Source organism: Magallana gigas, chromosome 2 (assembly GCF_963853765.1).
Source record: "Magallana gigas chromosome 2, xbMagGiga1.1, whole genome shotgun sequence".
NCBI lineage: Eukaryota > Metazoa > Mollusca > Bivalvia > Ostreida > Ostreidae > Magallana > Magallana gigas.
In genome coordinates this window covers 15,108,438-15,126,464 of record NC_088854.1, presented here as the reverse complement: position 1 = coordinate 15,126,464, position 18,027 = coordinate 15,108,438, and the positions used below count along the sequence as shown (strand labels likewise).

At 34.7% G+C, this 18,027-nt stretch overlaps 3 protein-coding genes across 5 annotated transcripts in view; 1 reads left to right on the top strand and 2 right to left on the bottom strand.

Moving 5' to 3' along the window:
• The window catches only part of LOC105339136 (transcriptional regulator ATRX homolog), a 32,133-nt gene extending 24,838 nt beyond the window's left edge, over positions 1-7,295 (bottom strand). Inside the window, exons 1-7 of one of the 2 annotated variants that reach the window (XM_011444552.4) lie at positions 7,177-7,295; positions 4,339-4,352; positions 3,996-4,084; positions 3,564-3,662; positions 2,747-2,862; positions 2,280-2,463; positions 332-2,101 (exon numbers count right to left, since the gene is read on the bottom strand). In XM_011444552.4, the coding sequence (XP_011442854.3) occupies positions 332-2,101; positions 2,280-2,463; positions 2,747-2,862; positions 3,564-3,662; positions 3,996-4,084; positions 4,339-4,352 (2,272 nt within the window). In that variant the 5' untranslated portion in view covers positions 7,177-7,295. The remainder of the gene's footprint in view (positions 1-331; positions 2,102-2,279; positions 2,464-2,746; positions 2,863-3,563; positions 3,663-3,995; positions 4,085-4,338; positions 4,353-7,176) is intronic. The other variant, XM_011444553.4, reaches the window with a different exon arrangement.
• Positions 7,296-9,389: 2,094 nt separating this feature from the next.
• On the bottom strand, positions 9,390-12,530 carry LOC105339139 (uncharacterized). Of its 2 annotated transcripts, none has more exons than XM_011444556.4 (7): positions 12,389-12,530; positions 11,970-12,180; positions 11,782-11,870; positions 11,392-11,623; positions 11,098-11,184; positions 10,903-10,989; positions 9,390-10,816 (listed from the first exon to the last, which is right to left on the bottom strand). In XM_011444556.4, the coding sequence occupies exons 1-7, from the start codon at positions 12,415-12,417 to the stop codon at positions 10,238-10,240; spliced, it is 1,314 nt and encodes a 437-aa protein (XP_011442858.3). In that variant the 5' UTR covers positions 12,418-12,530; the 3' UTR covers positions 9,390-10,237. The 2 variants fall into 2 exon arrangements, with proteins under 2 accessions (XP_011442858.3, XP_011442859.3); XM_011444557.4 differs by lacking the exon at positions 12,389-12,530 and adding an exon at positions 12,271-12,317.
• LOC105339137 (heat shock 70 kDa protein 12B) lies at positions 12,363-17,277 on the top strand. The gene is made up of 5 exons (XM_011444555.4): positions 12,363-12,503; positions 13,053-13,372; positions 13,983-14,201; positions 14,316-14,478; positions 15,701-17,277. The coding sequence occupies exons 1-5, from the start codon at positions 12,494-12,496 to the stop codon at positions 16,801-16,803; spliced, it is 1,815 nt and encodes a 604-aa protein (XP_011442857.3). The 5' UTR covers positions 12,363-12,493; the 3' UTR covers positions 16,804-17,277.
• Positions 17,278-18,027: the final 750 nt, after the last annotated feature.

The following is an 18,027-nucleotide window of genomic DNA, read 5'->3' as shown; positions in this document are numbered from 1 at the left end:
GCATACATTACATCGAATTCATCAAATATTTTCAAGAACTAAGTCTTATCAGCAGGAATGATTTGTGCTGAGGTCCAAACACTGTTTCACTTTCGGTTTGTCTGAGTAACTGCATAGGAGAGTTGATTAAAATCAACTCCCAAAAAAAGGGGGTTGGGACTTACATATTACTTCGACTTATCCATTATATTCGAGATATCAGTGTTTGAGATATCAAAGTTCAACTGTATTAGTAAATATAAGTTTTAGAATAGATTTTAATTTTACTCTATCAAGTTCATGAAAAGTGTAACAAATGGACAACACACAATATTAACTTTTGGCAGAGTACCTGACTTTCTTTTTGAAGATCGTCGGGACTTTGACTCTTCAAAGTCTTCATCCTCAGTAGTATCAGTTTCATCATCAATCTCTTCCTTTGGGTCATCACTATCCTCTGTAGAATGACTTGAATCATCATCCGCTGACTTAGTATTTACACTAGTCTTTATATTTTCATTCTTCTCTAATTTTTTGGCTGCCTTCTCAATCTTTTTATCAGCAAAGTTTTTGCTGGACTTTCCCTCTTTTTCACTACTATCCTCTTCCATATCATCACTTTCTTTAGGTTTTCCTTTGCTTTCAGACTTTCCCTTGCTGTTTGTTTTAGAGGCTTTTTTGTCATTTTGACTGGTTGTATTGGATTTGTTTCCTTTCTGTGCTGCTCTGTCAGACCCTTGACTTCTGGATTGGCTTTGGTCTGAATCACTATCATTATCCTGGGACTGACTTCTAGTTTTCCTCACTGGTTTGCATTCCTTGTCTTTCTCATTTGTTTCATCTCTTGTTTTATTTCTGGTTCTTTTCCGTGAATTATCACTGTCTTCATTTGTGGTTGAGGTTACACTTGATGCCTTTTCTTGGTCTTTCTCTGTAGAATTTGATATGTCCACTAATTTAACAACTAATTTCCCCTTTCCTTTTAGTTCCGTCTTTCCTGTGGATACATTGTTTTGACTATCTGAATCATCATCTTCACTTCCCAATTCCTCTGCTGCATCCTTCAAAAGCTCCTTTTCAGCTATTTCATTCTCGTTCACCATTGTGTCATCACCATCATCCTGTGATTCAGAGCAAATGTCAGATTTTTGAGAAACACTCTTCTCGGGAGATGAACTGAGCACTAAAACCTCAGAATCATCCTCAGCGGACTTAGGTTTTGGAGTACTTGTCACTAAAGGAGAGTTGGCACCACCCGGTTTATCAAATTTTTGAGGAGTATCTATCGTCATAGCACCACCATTTCTGTCCAAAGGCTTTCCAGCTAGCAAAGAGGTCATTTTGGGCTGAGATCCTTGTTGGCTAAGATTCATAGCTTTTACTCCTGCTGCAGAAGTTTTCATTGCCATTTCTTGTAAAAACAAGTTTACACCACTTTTCACTAGATTTGCAGCAGTCAACCTTGCCTGCAGTTGCTCTTTACTTAAAGACCTAAGAGAAATCTCAAAAGGAAGTTTATCTAAATTAGACTCGGGTATAACATTTTCTTGAATATTTTTCAAGAGCTCTTGTAGATTGTCTGTCATAGATAACAAATTTGAGATGATACTGTGGATATTTCCTGGCAAGAGTCCAGTAAACGAAAGGGACAAACCACTCTCTGTTGTAGTACTACCTATAGTTGGTCTTAAGGGAGGCTTATATTGTGTTTGTACAATATTGGCATTCGGATATACCATCTCAAACTTAGTTGTATTACCAGTCTTGGGATCTATTACAACTTTCTCTGTATTGATTGTAGTGCCAGCATGGGGCTTGGTAACAATGGCTTTCTGGAACTCGCTGGGAGAGGAGGATCTAGAGGATGGATTGCTACTCGTTAGTACCTTCAACAACTGTTTGCCTTCTTTAGGTTTGTTGTCTTGCTGTTTTTCAGCTGCAGCTTTTTTGGAATCATTGGACTCCTTGGGATTGCTTGATTTAGGTGTGGCATTGGTTGGGGTCTTGGCTTTCTCTTTAACCTTTTGGTTCTCTGCCTCAATGTGATCTAGGACTTTCCTACACTCTGCCCGCAGAGGTTTCAGAAGAGTATTATCACATACATAACACTTCCACTCTTTTCCTTGAAAAAATATATTCAATGTACATTACTGTAATTATAATTAGTAAATGTTAGGAGAATGAATACTTCGTAAACTTTATAGTTCTTGGTTATCATTTGATGGACTTTGATAAATATGTATGATAAAAATAGTTCATAAGGATTGAAATAAAATATGCATTTTGAATAATAACAATACCATCCTCTGTCACGTTGCTGATTTCAGATCTTCCCAAGTTCCTTATGATACAAGTTTTGCAGAATGCATTGTGACAGAAATCACAGCCAAACAGCTTTCCCCCTTCACTGCACCATCTACACTGTTCATCTAGACCATCCGCATCCCGAGATATAGGACCACTGGTGTGGTACTTGTGGCAACTCTGAAAAAGTTCAGTACAATTCCTGCAGTTGAATAACACAAACAAGATATGTGTATTTATTTCAATATAAAACAGAATTCAATTTTCCTTTTTGCACCCAAAACACTTCAATACTATGTACATGTAGGTACATTTATAGCACAAACCATAATACTGCATGTGAAAGTAAATTTTATTTAGATTGCATATCTTCTACTCCTAAAAACTTCCATTTACATGTATATTATATAAATAAGCTCTAATCTACTTGTATTTAACAAACAAGTTACAATTGGTCACTGACCTTACAGACCAAGACCCTAAGCTCCGGGTGCTTTCTGACACTGCCAGTCTTATGGATGTTAATTTGTTCTCCGCATGCTGTACAGGACACTCTACCTAAACTTCCAGAACTGAAATCTATAAAGTTTATCAATATTTTTAATCTGGAAGAATTATAAGTTGTATAAAATGAATAGAATTTATATTCTTCTCCGAGAAATACAAATATTGGTATAAATCTACATGTGTGTACATTTATTTATTTATTTTTTTTATTATTATTTTCAAGTTTCTAGAGTTTGTTTTAATAAATAGCTATTAATGATTGGTGCATGTATTTAATAAAAAAGTATTTCTTGTGCATCTAGACATATTCATTAGATTCTTAGATCCAATATAATATATAACCCCAAGAAAATGCACATGTGGTGTAAACCAACGTTTAAAAGTGAGCCGACTTAAAATCACAATACATCAGTGATGAACTAATTTGTGGGGATTAATTTTAGCAATTGAGTCTTTTCACTTAAAAAAAATACCAGAGGCAGGTAAAGTGAGGATATCTGTAGTAAAATGTCCCAGGAATTTTGGGGAATTGAATATTTGTATAGATTGTGTTCGAAAAAAACATCAATCAATCCAAAAGTAGGACAATTTTTTTGTGCGATGTAAATTGCAACATTTTAACATGTATGGAACTGCAGCCCCCAGGTCATCCATCTGAATTTTTTCAGACCAGGAGCTAGACCTAGAGCTACAGTAGTCAATACTTTTATCTTATTTATACATGTCAGATGGAAATCCTTCACTAAATGTTTCTAATATAAACAACAATCAACCTGTATTTGAGTCTCTCTTTTCTTTTTTCTTTGATTGAAATTCGGGTCCTCTGAATGATCCTTTCTTTTTTACTGGTTCAGGATGCACAACAACTGTACCTTAAGAAATGAAGAATTGCATCATATTGTACTCATTACCCTACATACATTAGCATTCATCAGTAGTCTTCACCGATGTGTTCAATTATTCTTACATTCAAGTCTATTTTAAAAATTTTATCAAGACTTTTAAAATCTATTTTCACTCTTTGTTTACAAATGTACTATCTGGTTTTATTGCTGTTCACAAACAACTGAAAGTGTTTTAATTGATGTTAAAATAAAAATAATTGTAGTCTCATGCAAGTGTTTTAGCATAACAAAAATGTTAGAAATATACAGACACTGCCATTAGATTATCATTTCAATTGAAGAGGATATTTTTATTCCAACCTTCTGGCAAGGAATCCAGGTCCGCATCTGAATTATCAACACCATTTGCTTCTTCGTCTGATTCAGCTCCCTTAGTACTTGCAGCTTTCCTTAAAAACATTTGAAACACAGTTAATCTTTCGACACTACAAAATTAATACATTTACCAACAAAAATAACCATTCATTTCACTATTTTGGGTTGTTCTACTTTGAAAGTGACCACCAATGAAATTGAAATATTTTTAAAAACATGTGGCTTTTGAGTTTTATAGTTCATATTGATCTTTTAGCTAACTTTAATGAAACTGTAAATTAAGATAATGTAATAATACGAATATGTAATAATGTGAATACTAAATTACCTTTTGGAAGCCATCTGTAAAATATTGAAATATATTGAAAGAAACAGAACACTGAGCATAAGATTCAAAAGCTTGAAGTAGTACATTGGTGGAAAAATTTAATGGAACTAATTTTTTCCACGGCACTTATGTGGAAATACATTTAATCGATCTAAAAACTAAAACTAGCGTATTAAGTGTGTGTGCCATAAATTGCAAATTTTTAACACTTTAGGAACTGTAGGTACCAGGTAGTCCATTCAAAATTTTTCAGACCAAGAGCTACAGACCTGCAGCTACATCTATCTGGGCTGATCTAATTGATCTACCATGGATAAGGTTATTGTTTCCATCTTGCTTGAAAATGCAAGTGGCTTGTTACTGAGCTGAGTCCAAGTTAAAGCTGCGTGGTCCGATTTTATATCAAATTTTATGCACGCTTTTAAACGATGGTTATGCTAAGTATATGTATTATAATAATAGACATTGCAGTAGTTTTCCCAGTCAATTAAGCCAAATTTCAATGAAGAAAAATACCTACAAAATTTGCTAACAAAACAAACGACATAAAAGAGTACTGCTTTATTTCGCCTCATGTTAAATTTCACCCCTGACGAGGAGACGGGTATGGCTGTATTACGACTTTGTCATCGCTTTGAATAAAGGTCGAAATGATCAGACAAATTACAAATAAACAAGTGTACGTTTTGTTCGCTAATATTTCTGAAGTTTGCTTTCTTTACAATTGATGCATAGCATGCGGGTTGAATGATCTCAATCATTCGAGAGACGAAACCAAACTGTTTCTTTTTCTAAACATTCCTGTGATGCATTTTGGTTTGTTTTTTCGTTTGCCCAAAAAGAAATTATTTTTATTTACTTTGAATATTTCTAACTTTGAAAGGAGACTGATTCTGCTGGTGTAAATAAGAGAAAGTCCATAACTTTCTACGATAAATGGTTTGTATGGAAAAAATTTTGATACTGTAATAACAAATAAATCGGACCAAGCAGCTTTAAATGAAGGGGTACATGTACATATAAAAATCTTTAACTTCCTTAATCCTTATATAAATGTTTGATGCTAATCTGAATACCAGAAGGCTGAAGCACCTGGCTAGAGATGAAGGCTGATAAAGCAGCCATTGAAATCTAGCAAGTTAATTAAGCCACACATTTCATTTGTTTGGTGTTTCTAACTTACATGACAAAGGGGTATGACTATTTACGAGAAATTCTGTAAAGTGTAGCTTCCAACATAAAGAGTGTTCAATGAGAATAAAATGTTGGTTTTTTTAATCAACACTTGAACATTTCTCCATTTATTGCTTTTTAAATTTATCATACTGTGTAACAGAAAAACATCCTGAACTCATTGATACTTGGGTTTGTTGAATAGCAATGGCATGTGACAATGTCATTCAATGCTTTAGTCAGTTTACTTTGTAACAGCAAGCATAGCTCGCCGGCACAAAGCACCAGCAATCACTGCAAGCTCCAACGACAACACTTGGGCAAAGAGAAATTTCAAATGCCTACCAATGTGAGAGTGAGAACATGTAAAATGCACTTTAAGAATGTCATACATTTTATTTAAAAGATGAATAGAACATTCTGCTGATTCTAAAAAATGGTTTACAACGTACTAGTTGTTCTTCACAAATTTTTTTTGCATATTGTTCAGAGCATTATTGCTGTTCTTCACAATTTTCTTAGCATATTGTTCAGAGCATTATTATTGTTCTTAACAATTTTCTTTGCATATTGTTCAGAGCATTGTTACCATAGTTACTTTCACAGAAATTGTTGAATGAGGTCTGCTTTATTATCGTGCACTAACATGACGTCAGAATGTGTAGATTTAGCCTCGATCAGAATCATGAAGCAATTTCAGACTTGGATCAAAATTTCAGTCAGTTAAAAAATTACTGTTTATCATAATACGGTATGACGATTGAAATTTGTAATAAACAACTTTATATCGAGACACTTTTAAAAGCATTTCAATTTTGCCAGTATTTGCATTTTCTCAAGAGACATTAAGACACTGTGTACAATTTTTGACATCAAGTCTTTAAGATTGCTTCATGATCCTGGAGCCTGAATAAATAGATAGGCGGATCCAACTGCATGTTTCCAATAAATCTGATAGTGAAATTTTGATTGTTGTTACTGGCTTTGGTACTATTCGGGAGATACTGGAGGGTAAAATATTTTATTCTTATTCACATTGATGCATCCATTTGGTAAACCATGCTTTAATTTCTTATCAACAACCCGTGTTCATGCTGTGCTTGCCCCAACGGTCGCCACATAAAGCATATTATGTAGAAACACTGAACACAGATTTTATGAAAATTAGACTTCAAACTAAGATCATCCTCGATCATCTATTAAGACTTCAGAAATTGAGACGGTACACTAAATTAATAACCTTGCCATTTAAACCAATTCAGAAAAGTCGCATGTGTAAACTATGGGCTTTCATTTCGCATTCTGCAACTGATATGATTGAAATAAACAATACCTACATATTTATGTTTTAGTGTTACGACAATGTGAAAGTAAATAATCAAAGGGACGTTACTCTAATCACCGGCATTAAACCCGACTGCAAAGATGATACTGCATGATATAAATGATAAAATGAAATTGTTACACACACTGCGTAAATATTTTCTAGATAGTTTTATATTATATCCTCCATTGTATCATCAAATTAACGTGAGAGTATCTGTTTATCTCAAAATGGCGCTAAATACGGTTTCCCATGCATGCAGCAAGAACAGCCTGAAATTGTTCTTCGTCTTGAGTTAAAAGCTTGATAAATCATTCATAAAAACAAGTAAATGTACTTACCTCTGAAGATCATATAAAATTGTTGTCTGTCCAATATATCAAACCCGATCCATTTTGATCTGCAAATGGCGGAGAACTGGAGTGACGTACTGTGTCACGTGACTGACCTCGAGTTGACCTTAATTTGCATAATTTATTCATGATGTCAAACTTCTAATTTACATATTATTTGCATAATTATGTAATAATGTTACCTTATGAAAAAATTATTTTACCTCAAAAAAGCAATTTTTTTCCCACTGGAAGTTTGAATTTTCCGCCTTCGAAACTCCATTTCGCCGATCCCGAGACGATAGAAAGAAAAACGTAACTTCACTTTTTTTGCAATTTTTTTGCAAAGGCACTTAACGTTACATTGCGATAAATTTGAGAGTGTGATTATCATTTTATTGGATAAAATTTAACTTAAGAACAAGTGCCTTTGCTTAAAGTATTTTTTTTTCATACAATCATCGAGTTGTGAGTAGTTTTTTTTTTATCCTATACACACATTCTGTGTTTTCATTTACCCGAGCTTTGGCATTAACAAACGACAGCTAAAGTAAAAAAAGTGAAGTCGCGCATTTTTTTACATTTACTTGTAACTATCATCTCAGAAAGTTTCAAACATTGAAAGAATCAGGGGATTTATCTCAACAGACGCTTGTAAGACACTGGTAAATTCCTTAGTAACTTCAAGGCTCGACTATGGAAATAGTTTACTTTTTAACATAAACAAATATTCCATGGATATATTACAAAAAATCCAAAATACCGCAGCTCGACTTGTGACCAAAACAAGAAAACGAGATCATATCACCCCTATTCTTGCTGACTTACATTGGCTTCCGGTAGAATTCCGTCCGAAATATAAAATCCTTGTTTTTACCTACTTGACAATTCATGGATTCGCTCCAGAATACTTACAGGAATTAGCTACAATCCATACAATAAACCGGACTCTACGATCCGGCGGGAGCTTGTCACTGATTTTACCTAGGGTGCACACTGGAACATATGGTGAAAGACAATTTAGCTATGCTGCTCCCTATTTATGGAACAGCCTTCCAGTGCGTATCCGTCAAGCCAAATCTGTTCAATGTTTTAAAAAACAATTGAAAACTTATTTTATTAACTGGCTTTTGTTTAATTTTCAAGATAAATATTAATGCGTGCGCAAAATTTTTATTATATCCAATAGTTAACCATAGATGATTGTAATATGCCGGCCTATATTATTTACTTTTCCTTTTGTTTTATAGCTATGCATTCTATGTTTTGTAATGTCCATTTTATGGAAAGCGCCTTAGAGTGATAATTTTATTATATAGGGCGCTATAAAAATTATTATTATTGTTATTTATTATTATTATTGTTAATTCTATATCGAAAACGTCGTCTTACTATTATAGTTTATACAAATTATAATCAGAAGTAGATCCGCTTTACCCGCAGTTCTCCAACCAATAGACCAGACATTTTACTATATTGTAGTTTCCTGAGAACGGAAACCATTTAAATACATGCAGCTCAAACACCATATTGTCAGGTTGCCATTGTTTTGCACAACTTTTCTCCATGTTGATTTTGATTCCTCCTCCCATTCAAAGGAATGCAGAAACTGTCAGGCTGACAGTGTCAACGTAGTCCAAAATATCTGACGTTTTCCGGGACTGTTTTTAACGATTTTGATATTTTATTTTACTGCATGGCAAGTAAAATAATTTTAAAAAATCGTTATAAAAGCCTGGATACTTCGGATATGTATGTATGTCTTGTAATGTTTGTATAAGTTTTCTAGTGATAAAAAAAGAAATACATGATCTAACGTATGAAAATCGTTTATCCTGGAAATATCTATAATTAACCATCACACACGTTTTATGTAGTTCCGTCATCATAAATAAGGCTTTTGATTTCCACCATACTAATGTAATTAACCTTCTAAAAACCCGCAAAAGAGAACCATACATGGCCCTGATGCCATAAATCTTTGACGTATTCATTTCTAAATTTTACTTCCTACTATGCAAATGAAATTAAATTCAATATCGAACTTGTCTGATACTTTTGGCTTTAAAGCCGACAGTGTATGCATGTACATGTGAACGTCTTTTACACTTGTTTACCTGTCGTCAAGCCAGCGGCATAGCGTACATGTATTTTGAAAATATGAATGTCCATTTTTTATCCCATACTGGTACCATTCTTCAGGTATTAAGACAAAACGTATCTTATTTTTATATCAATATTTTATTTGTGTTTTGAAATTACATTTAATATGATATGATATGATATAGGCATATTTTTGTATCACATATCAAAGAGCCATGAAAACGAGTTACACAACCATGTATCAAACTGCATTGGTTTTTTTTAAATCATAATCACGATCTATAAATCATGATCACTGAACAAAAGAAAATCAAGACCTGCAAAAAGAATTGTAAAAATTACAATAATGTTTATGTATGTGATGTTCCGATACATATGATATGTATCATGTATCACAGTGGTGTGAAAAATACACAACAGGCATAGTAAAACATTCTCGATCTGCCTACATAAACTCTAAATAACAAAACGGGAACTTGATTGGCACATACGTTTGTCAACGAAACAAACATGTAGTAGTCAGCAATTATAATTTTACCCGAATATGTTGTATAGACAGATCAATAGAAAAATAACCAATAAAGCCATATATATGTTTATATGATTTTCAATTATAAATACAATGTAATACTTTACATGAGTAAGAGAACAATATTTTTAGTTTTAAACAAGGCTTCCAATATATTTTTGTTTAATAAACGCCAGAACTCATTCTTCGTTCCTTGATTTGGCCATCCGCATCTTCGCTAGCCAAGGGTTTTCGGTCCACTTTGCACCCCATAAATGTTTATGGGGAGCAAAATGGACCGAAAACCCTTGCAGGCTAGCGAAGATGGGCCATCCGACACTCACTGTATGCCTTTCATCTGTGGGTTTTTGGCTTTCTTGTCAAAACAGTTTTCATCACGCCCTCAAACCAAGTCAATAAATTTTTTCACTGATTATTGTTATTTTTTCAACGGGTCTCCTATACATCCTCATTTTTAGGCGCACGATTAACATTAACTTTCGTTACAAAACGTCCGGGAGACATATTTGACACATTCTCTTCTTGCTTTTCACTTTTATCAACCATACCGTTCCAAGCTTTATTTTTCTTCTGTTCTGAAAATTGTACATTTTCATACAGTGTTGACGGATCTTGTTGATTAGTTCCTCCACCTTCCTTGAGGCTATCTTTATCGGCACCATTATGGTCAGGAACAGGTTCTCGTTTGTTAGTCTGCGTTGCCGTGACAGTTCTCTTCATCTGCGCAACTCCTTTGTAAAGAAGAGGCCCATCCTCTTTTAGCAACAAACTGGGCCACACTACATAATCAATGACGTCACCAGACCTTGTATATGCTCGAAACATGTGCAATGAGTTGGGATCCACGTCTGTGACCATGTATACGGGAGGTTCCTGTAGATTCATGTACCAACAAAGTCGAATGCACGATTTTATGAAATCCATAACGCGTTTACAGCTCTTAAGTATGTTACAGCTTATTTTTAATTCATTGGCCTCAGCATTCTCGATTTCTTGTAACACTTCATCTGGAAGTTTCTGGAATTTCAATATAATTTTGATCAACAAATAAGAATACATCGATTGCACTTTAAAAAAAAACATTGAATGTGTGATGAATTTACCTCTATAATTTGGCGTAGCCTTACTTCACCGTGAGTTCTGATAAATTCTCTGCATTTTCTTTCAAGTTCGACTGTCATTTTCTGATGCTGATCAAAGTTAAATACTTACAATTACATATGTGTGTGTATTAATTAAGCGAATATGATGACATACAGCAAGAATGCATGTTGTACGAAATGAATTTGTATACTTGCCACTTCACTATTCTCGTCCAAACAAACGGCCGTCTTTACTTCCTCTAGTTGTTTCTCTGATGTCTTTTTGCAGCGTTTATAGATATCCTTTTAAAACGAGAGAACCATACAATTTTCACTTTCTAAATCATGTTCAAACTATTCCTCCTAATAACAGTAACATTTTTTTGGTTCTTCATTAAAAATTTAAAAAATTACCAATTTTGAAAATTATGGATTATTCACACATACATACAGCGGCAGGTTCTAAATTTGATATATTAATTATACATGAAAATAACTCTGATGTACCACCTTGGTGATTTCATAGAACAATTTGATGACAGTGATCTCCATTTCCTCTTCCGATTTCTCCGTAGATTTTTCTTTCTTCTTTCTTTCTTTCAATTCTTCGGTAGCATCTGTCCATTCGTTGTCATACAGCTCCGAGAACTTTTCTGCCAACTTACTAGGCCGATTTTGATCGCTAAGGTCGGCTATAGCAGGATTATTGGACTTTAAACGAGCACCTGCTATTTCAGATATCCTACACAAACCAAGAAATATCTTATTTATAAATACAGCGTATGTGTGCAATTAATGTAAATGTTGAATTTATTTAAGTGGGGGGAAATACTGTAAATTTACATGAATATAAATACTGAATTATTATTTACAACATTGTTTGCGACAATATTTACGTACTTATTCAGTATATCTTTACGTTCCTGTTGAAGATTGACCAGTGTCTGTTTTGATTTTGCGACACCTAGCGTCGAATGAATATCTGTGCCCTATATAAGAAAAAATGCCAAAATATATTTATTACATACGAGTTTTCATAGAGAATGTGAATAAATGCATTATTCAATAGAACACGGAAGAATAAATACCTTTACATATTTCGAGTTTTTCTGTATAAAGTTTTCCAAAGCTTGAACGTCTTCCGTATTGAGAGTGTTCCTGCCATTCTGATATTCTCTTAGGACGTCAGTCAATGTCCGTCCGGCCGTGGGTGAGGGGGTAGGTGTATATTTCACCGTGGCCTGGTGTGGATCATTCATAGAAGAACCGGTGCCCATACTCTGGTGCTTCCCAAATGTGCTTGTAAATTAAATCCGATAGTTATGGATAAACTAATTAAGCATATACATGGCAGTGTATTCAACAGATCAGTAAAAATCTCCCTATTACCATTAACAAGACTACAATTCATTACTAACTACAAAATAGACATGTACTTTCGGTTTGATTTAAACCCCCAATAAGAGCTGGTACCTGGAATTTGGTTTGATTAAATTACACAATATACCTGGAACTCCTCGCCATTTGTAAGTCCATATGATGGGGTGTTGACAAACTGGTCAGTCTCAGCCGTTATGCTTGTTGAGCGTGTCCAGATCAACTCTGTTACATAATGTCACGAGGTAAGTTGGTCAGCATTTGCATCAAAATCCATAACAACAAATTAGCTATATTTTTCAAGTACTTTCGTTTTGAAAGATATATAGAGAGTTGTAAATTTTATGTACACTGACAGGATATGGGCTATTTTCTTATCTCTTGTAAACAACCAATCAATTATTGTTTACTTTCTCATACACATTAAAACGATTTAAGGGACGATTTTTCAAGATTTAAAGGCGCGTAATATATATGAATTTGAAACTCACCAAAATAAAGTTTGTTCTCAGGCCACAATCCCTCTGAGCTTGTGTTATATGTTTACTATAATTAACGCTAAATTTCCCGGTGCTTGAAATGTACAATTTAGGAATTTGAAGGCAAAGCTTAAACACGGAAAATGTTACATAAATTGATATCCGTTTAAACTATGCTTTAAAACAGATAGAGAGAAAAATGCTAGAATATATGAATCCTGCATACAATTTGATGAAAAGTATACCTTTAGTTTGTTTAAAAGCTCTCGTTTTCCAAAACTGACCTATGTAATGTATCTTTTGTGCATTTTACAGATCAAGACCCGAGTTCAAGCTCCTTTCTGGTTGTGGCCATCGACTTTGGAACAACGTTCTCCGGGTATGCTTTTCAGTTCCGACATGACTATGAGTCAGACGGAATCAGAAGCATATTTGCGAACACGTCTTGGGTAGCAGATGGCGGGAACGGCTTGATGTCATGGAAAACCCCGACCACCTTGCTTCTCAATACAGACGACTCGTTCAACTCTTTCGGTTACGAGGCAGAAGATGTGTACCAGGAGCTGATAGAAAATGATGAACACCATGACTACCACTACTTCCGCCGCTTCAAGATGATGTTGCACGACAAAATGGTACATGCACTGTAATAAATCTCTTTTTAAAATTTTGATTTTGCAGTTCTAATCGTAACGTAAGGTTCAAGATGGAAATCTTGCTAATGGAGGGGGGTCCGTGGGATAATTTAGTATGTCAGGGTGGTCCGAGGCATATTTTTAGTCATTCTACTATGTTAATTGAAGAAATTCTGGACCCTTCCCCCAACCCCCGATCCGCACATGCTTGAAAATGTCATAAATGTCGCTATACTAGAATATGTTCACAGCAATAACGGGCTTCAAAGTTAAAACACATACCATTTCCTTCCCGAACACTTCATTTGAATGAAAGTTGTATTCTAAGGGATCCAAGGTCATTATTTATAGTTAGCCATGTCCAAAAAAAAGGTTTTTTTCCAAAATGAACACAATTATATTTTAACTTTTTTATCCATTTGTGAGAATATGGTTGTGCAATCAAATTGCATGTCACTGACTTCATAAACCCTCCTCATACTCGTATAATACTAGTATTGTTTTGGAGATGATTTTTATAAATATATATCTTTAGAAAACCCATACCATAGGATCGATGAACCTATATTCACATGCCTTGTACTAAACTTGTACATTGTTAAACCTATAGATCATGGATAGAAACGTCACCATCGAAGATTCGGGTGGACGGAAGTACCCCGCTCGATCTGTCTTCCAACACTCGATAGCCTATCTTAAAGATCATTTTTTCAAAACCATAAAAGATCGTGACCTGGGGCTAGGGCATGAGGACATCACCTGGGTCCTCACTGTGCCAGCTATATGGAACGAACCCGCGAAACAATTTATGAGAGAGGCCGCTGTTGAGGCAAGTTTGTATGCAATATATTATAAATTATTTGGCGGTAATTAATTTTAAAGTAAGTTACAAGTTATATTTCAATACAAATTTATATTATTGTTCTAATGATCCAATAATCAGGCTGGAATACCATCAAAGAATCTGCAGTTAGCACTGGAGCCCGAGGCCGCTTCGCTGTTCTGTAAATACATCCCCACAGAGAAACAGACGAACGAAGATGGACAGAATATAAAACTGGTTCCGTTCTGTGCCGGGACTCGGTACATGATTCTTGATCTCGGTGGTACGTTAATTTCGCTCAAATGAAAAAAAAAAATGTTTCTTTCGTTGAATATTAAACATTTATTGCATGATTGTGAGGGAGAAAGGTAGGTTTATTCCCCTAGTGAAAATCATATTTCCCAAGGGCAACGACCGAGGGAAATATGATTTTTCCGGGGGGGGGGGGGATAAATCTTCAAATCTCTCGAACGTTCATGCCATACATTTTTTATTTCATTATTAATTGTTTTCAAACTATTGTAAAGCAATAACAGGATACGATGAAAAACATAAGGATGACAGGGAAATACGAAGTTTTATTACCCTGACACGTAATTGTCTAGAACCAATCAGATAACGCGTTAGATAAAATTATTATAATGAGGTATATTAATAAATATTAATTGTTCATCTCTGAATGAAGAATGTTAAAATGTGAAAGGACGTCAACGGTCCAAGTACTTTAGAGATGAAGTAATCGATTTCTATTACTAGAAACTGTGTTTTCCCCACTAATTTAGCTATGTGATTTTTAAATTTATCGGCAATTAAGTGTTTTTGTAGATTGGAGTTTTCTTGCCTATATTAAATGAAAAAATCAATAAATAAAAAAAAACATAATATATTGATATAATTTTTTTGCAATTCCAATAAATATTATTCATTATTGTGTAGAGGGTCATTGATATGGCATTAAGAATACGCAGTTATACAAGCATACATGGATTTCATAGTTTTAAGCTTACCTATATTAGCTTGATGACTTCTAACAAAGAAAAAGTACGTACATTTTGTGCCAATTATATGCAAGCATCTCGATTATAAGTGCAGAATTTTAAATAAAATTAAACCAGTATTTAATCTGGTTCCATTCTGAGAACCGCGGAACGGTGCAACATTTCCGTTATAAACATCGGGGGGGGGGGGGGTCTTTGAAACCATATTTATTAGTAACTACAGCGTATAAGAGTATTAAAGTTACAGTTTAAGGTTTTACCAATTAAGTTCGTCAAAATTTACCATCGGAAACCCACCGACAGTCTCGCATGCACAACTGGTTGCAAATTTCCGACGATGTCCTAAACCGTAACCTCCGGGTCAGTAAATACCAAGAGGGGTGCAAAGTTAAAACTAAAAAAGTCTTTTACTGAATTCATACTTATAGAGATCATGACCAGAAAGACGTACGTGATGCAAATTACCACAGCAAGAAAACCATTACTAAAATATATTTCATTTTTCAGGTGGAACTGGTGACGTCACAGTCCACGAAGTCATCGACGAGAACACTTTGAAGGAACTCAATGTAGCTAGCGGTGGGGCGTGGGGAGGTACGAATGTAGACAGAGCGTACATGGAATTGCTGATATCGATATTTGGAGAGGACGTTATCAAGAGGTTCAAAACGGAGAGGCGAACAGACATGTTAGAGTTCCAGCGAGATTTTGAGATGAAAAAGAGGACCATCAGAGACAGGATGGGTCAGAACATTCGGCCAGTAGTGATCTCCATACCAGCATATCTCTCAGAGTACGTGAGAGAAATGAAAGGGTGGTCGCTGGAAAACGCCATTTCCAATTCAGAATACGCGGATAAAATAAAATTGAAAGCGGGAAACAAGTTTGCCTTTGCTAGGGAATTATTGGAGACGCTGTTTCAGACGACAAAAGAACAGATCGTACAACACGTCAGAGAAATCCTGGAGAACCAAGACTCAGAGAACAGAATATCCGCGATACTGATGGTGGGAGGGTTTTCGACATCAAATATCATAGTAGACGCCATAAAGGAGGCATTCCCTGACCTTCGGGTTGTGGTTCCCCCAGAACCCGGTCTAGCCGTTGTTAAAGGGGCTGTGTTATATGGCCACGCTCCTCTGACAATAGCGTCTAGAGTTTGCAAGTACACCTACGGCGTGGCTGTCTATGACACTTTTAAAGAAGGCATACATCCGCCTGAAAAAAGATTAGAGACCAAGACAGAAGTCTTGTGCAAAGATATTTTCAACAAGTTTATTGAGGCTGGCCAAAGTGTCAGTGTTAACAGTAGCGTAGACAAAACATACGATGTAACGGAACCAAACGCTCCAATGGCTCTGAACATATTTGCGACCACCGAGAAAAACCCAGCCTTCACGACCGACGAAAAGTGCGAGATGTTGGGAAGCATAACGATCCAACCACCAGAAGGCGGTTGGAAAAAGGATGCAAAAATTAAAGTCTGTATGAAATTTGGAGGAACAGAGTTTGAGGTCCATGCAACTAACGAACAGTCGCCAGACACGGTTTACAGTACACAGTTCGACTTTTTAACTTTTAACTCTAGAACTGGATCAACACTAGTATAAGCTGCTGAGTTTTTGAAAGTATGGATTATGGTTCATTGCAATAACCAAATGCAATATGTTTAAATAATTAAAGTAGTTAGACTAAATAAAGAAATTTATTTTATATCATTGAATATCGCATAATAAATTCTTTCGTTTGTAAACGTTTAAATTACAATTTCGTTATTTTTAAACCTTTAAAAATTTATTACATGTAATACCGAATTACCTTATCAAAATTCAGGCACACAGCACGTACATGCAAGGGGGCAACATATGTAATTTTTATTTATCATAAAAATTACCGGTATCTTACATAATCAAATAATTTACTGTTAATTTGAGTTAATTTTTCCAGGTGTATTATTCCATCGTTGTACATATTACATTTTATATAATATATCAAATGGTTGCCACTCCTCCGTCCATATTACTGAACTTTAAAAACCATTGGACTCCTGATAAGCTGAAGTTACTCATACCCCCCCCCCCCCCCCCCAAAAAAAAAAGAAACACCTTGTAACATATCTTTGTATGTATAATGACTTCTCCTAAAGCGCTGTACTATTACAGTTGAAATCAAACGCAGAAAGAATTTTGCTTTTGGCAGTGTATACTCATTATTTCAAAGTTTTCCCCATATGCATGACATGTTGTTTGGTATAGCTAAAAGAATCAAATCATCCACCTTGATGTTGAAGTTTTCATTTGATCATTTGTAAATTAAAAGTGTTCCACAATTTTTGTCCAAGTGTTACCTCAAAAATACTTACTCTGATGAAGGAAAATAATAACACACAATGTTCTTTTTCTTATACATTGTACATGTATAAAATGTATGTTGATGTAAATGACAACAATAAATCAGATATAAACAGAAAACATGTTTGATATATTTTACGTATGTGGTGTTTTAAATCATTCTTGAATTCCTCAATAAAAAATACTGATTAATTTTATTTGCTTTAGAGCTACTTTAGAAAAATTATTTGCTTGTTACTAATTTGGACCTTTGGGAAACAATTTTTATTTTCAAAGTTGCAAGAAAATATAACTGCTGGATACAGAAGAAAGATAGTTGATTTTTCTGTTCATAAAAATGCAAATGAAGCAGATATGCTTTGTCTGTCATATAACTGGGAAAGGGGGAAACGAAATTTTTTGTTGGTCTTTCAAATGCTAGTAAAGAAATGTACAAATATTTTCTATTTTTCTTATCAACAAAACCAACTCCAGATGAAAATA

Bases quoted from the DNA above. Each gene is read 5' to 3' on its own strand.
- LOC105339137 (XM_011444555.4), top strand. The intron at 13,373-13,982 runs GTACATGCACTG...TTAAACCTATAG, and splicing joins TGATGTTGCACGACAAAATG to ATCATGGATAGAAACGTCAC. The intron at 14,479-15,700 runs GTACGTTAATTT...TTCATTTTTCAG, and splicing joins CATGATTCTTGATCTCGGTG to GTGGAACTGGTGACGTCACA.
- LOC105339139 (XM_011444556.4), bottom strand. From the start codon at position 12,417: ATGGACTTACAAATGGCGAGGAGTTCCAG. The intron at 10,990-11,097 runs GCAAGTATACAA...AACTTTGATCAG, and splicing joins TGGACGAGAATAGTGAAGTG to CATCAGAAAATGACAGTCGA. The intron at 10,817-10,902 runs GTAAATTCATCA...TTGAAATTCCAG, and splicing joins GGCTACGCCAAATTATAGAG to AAACTTCCAGATGAAGTGTT.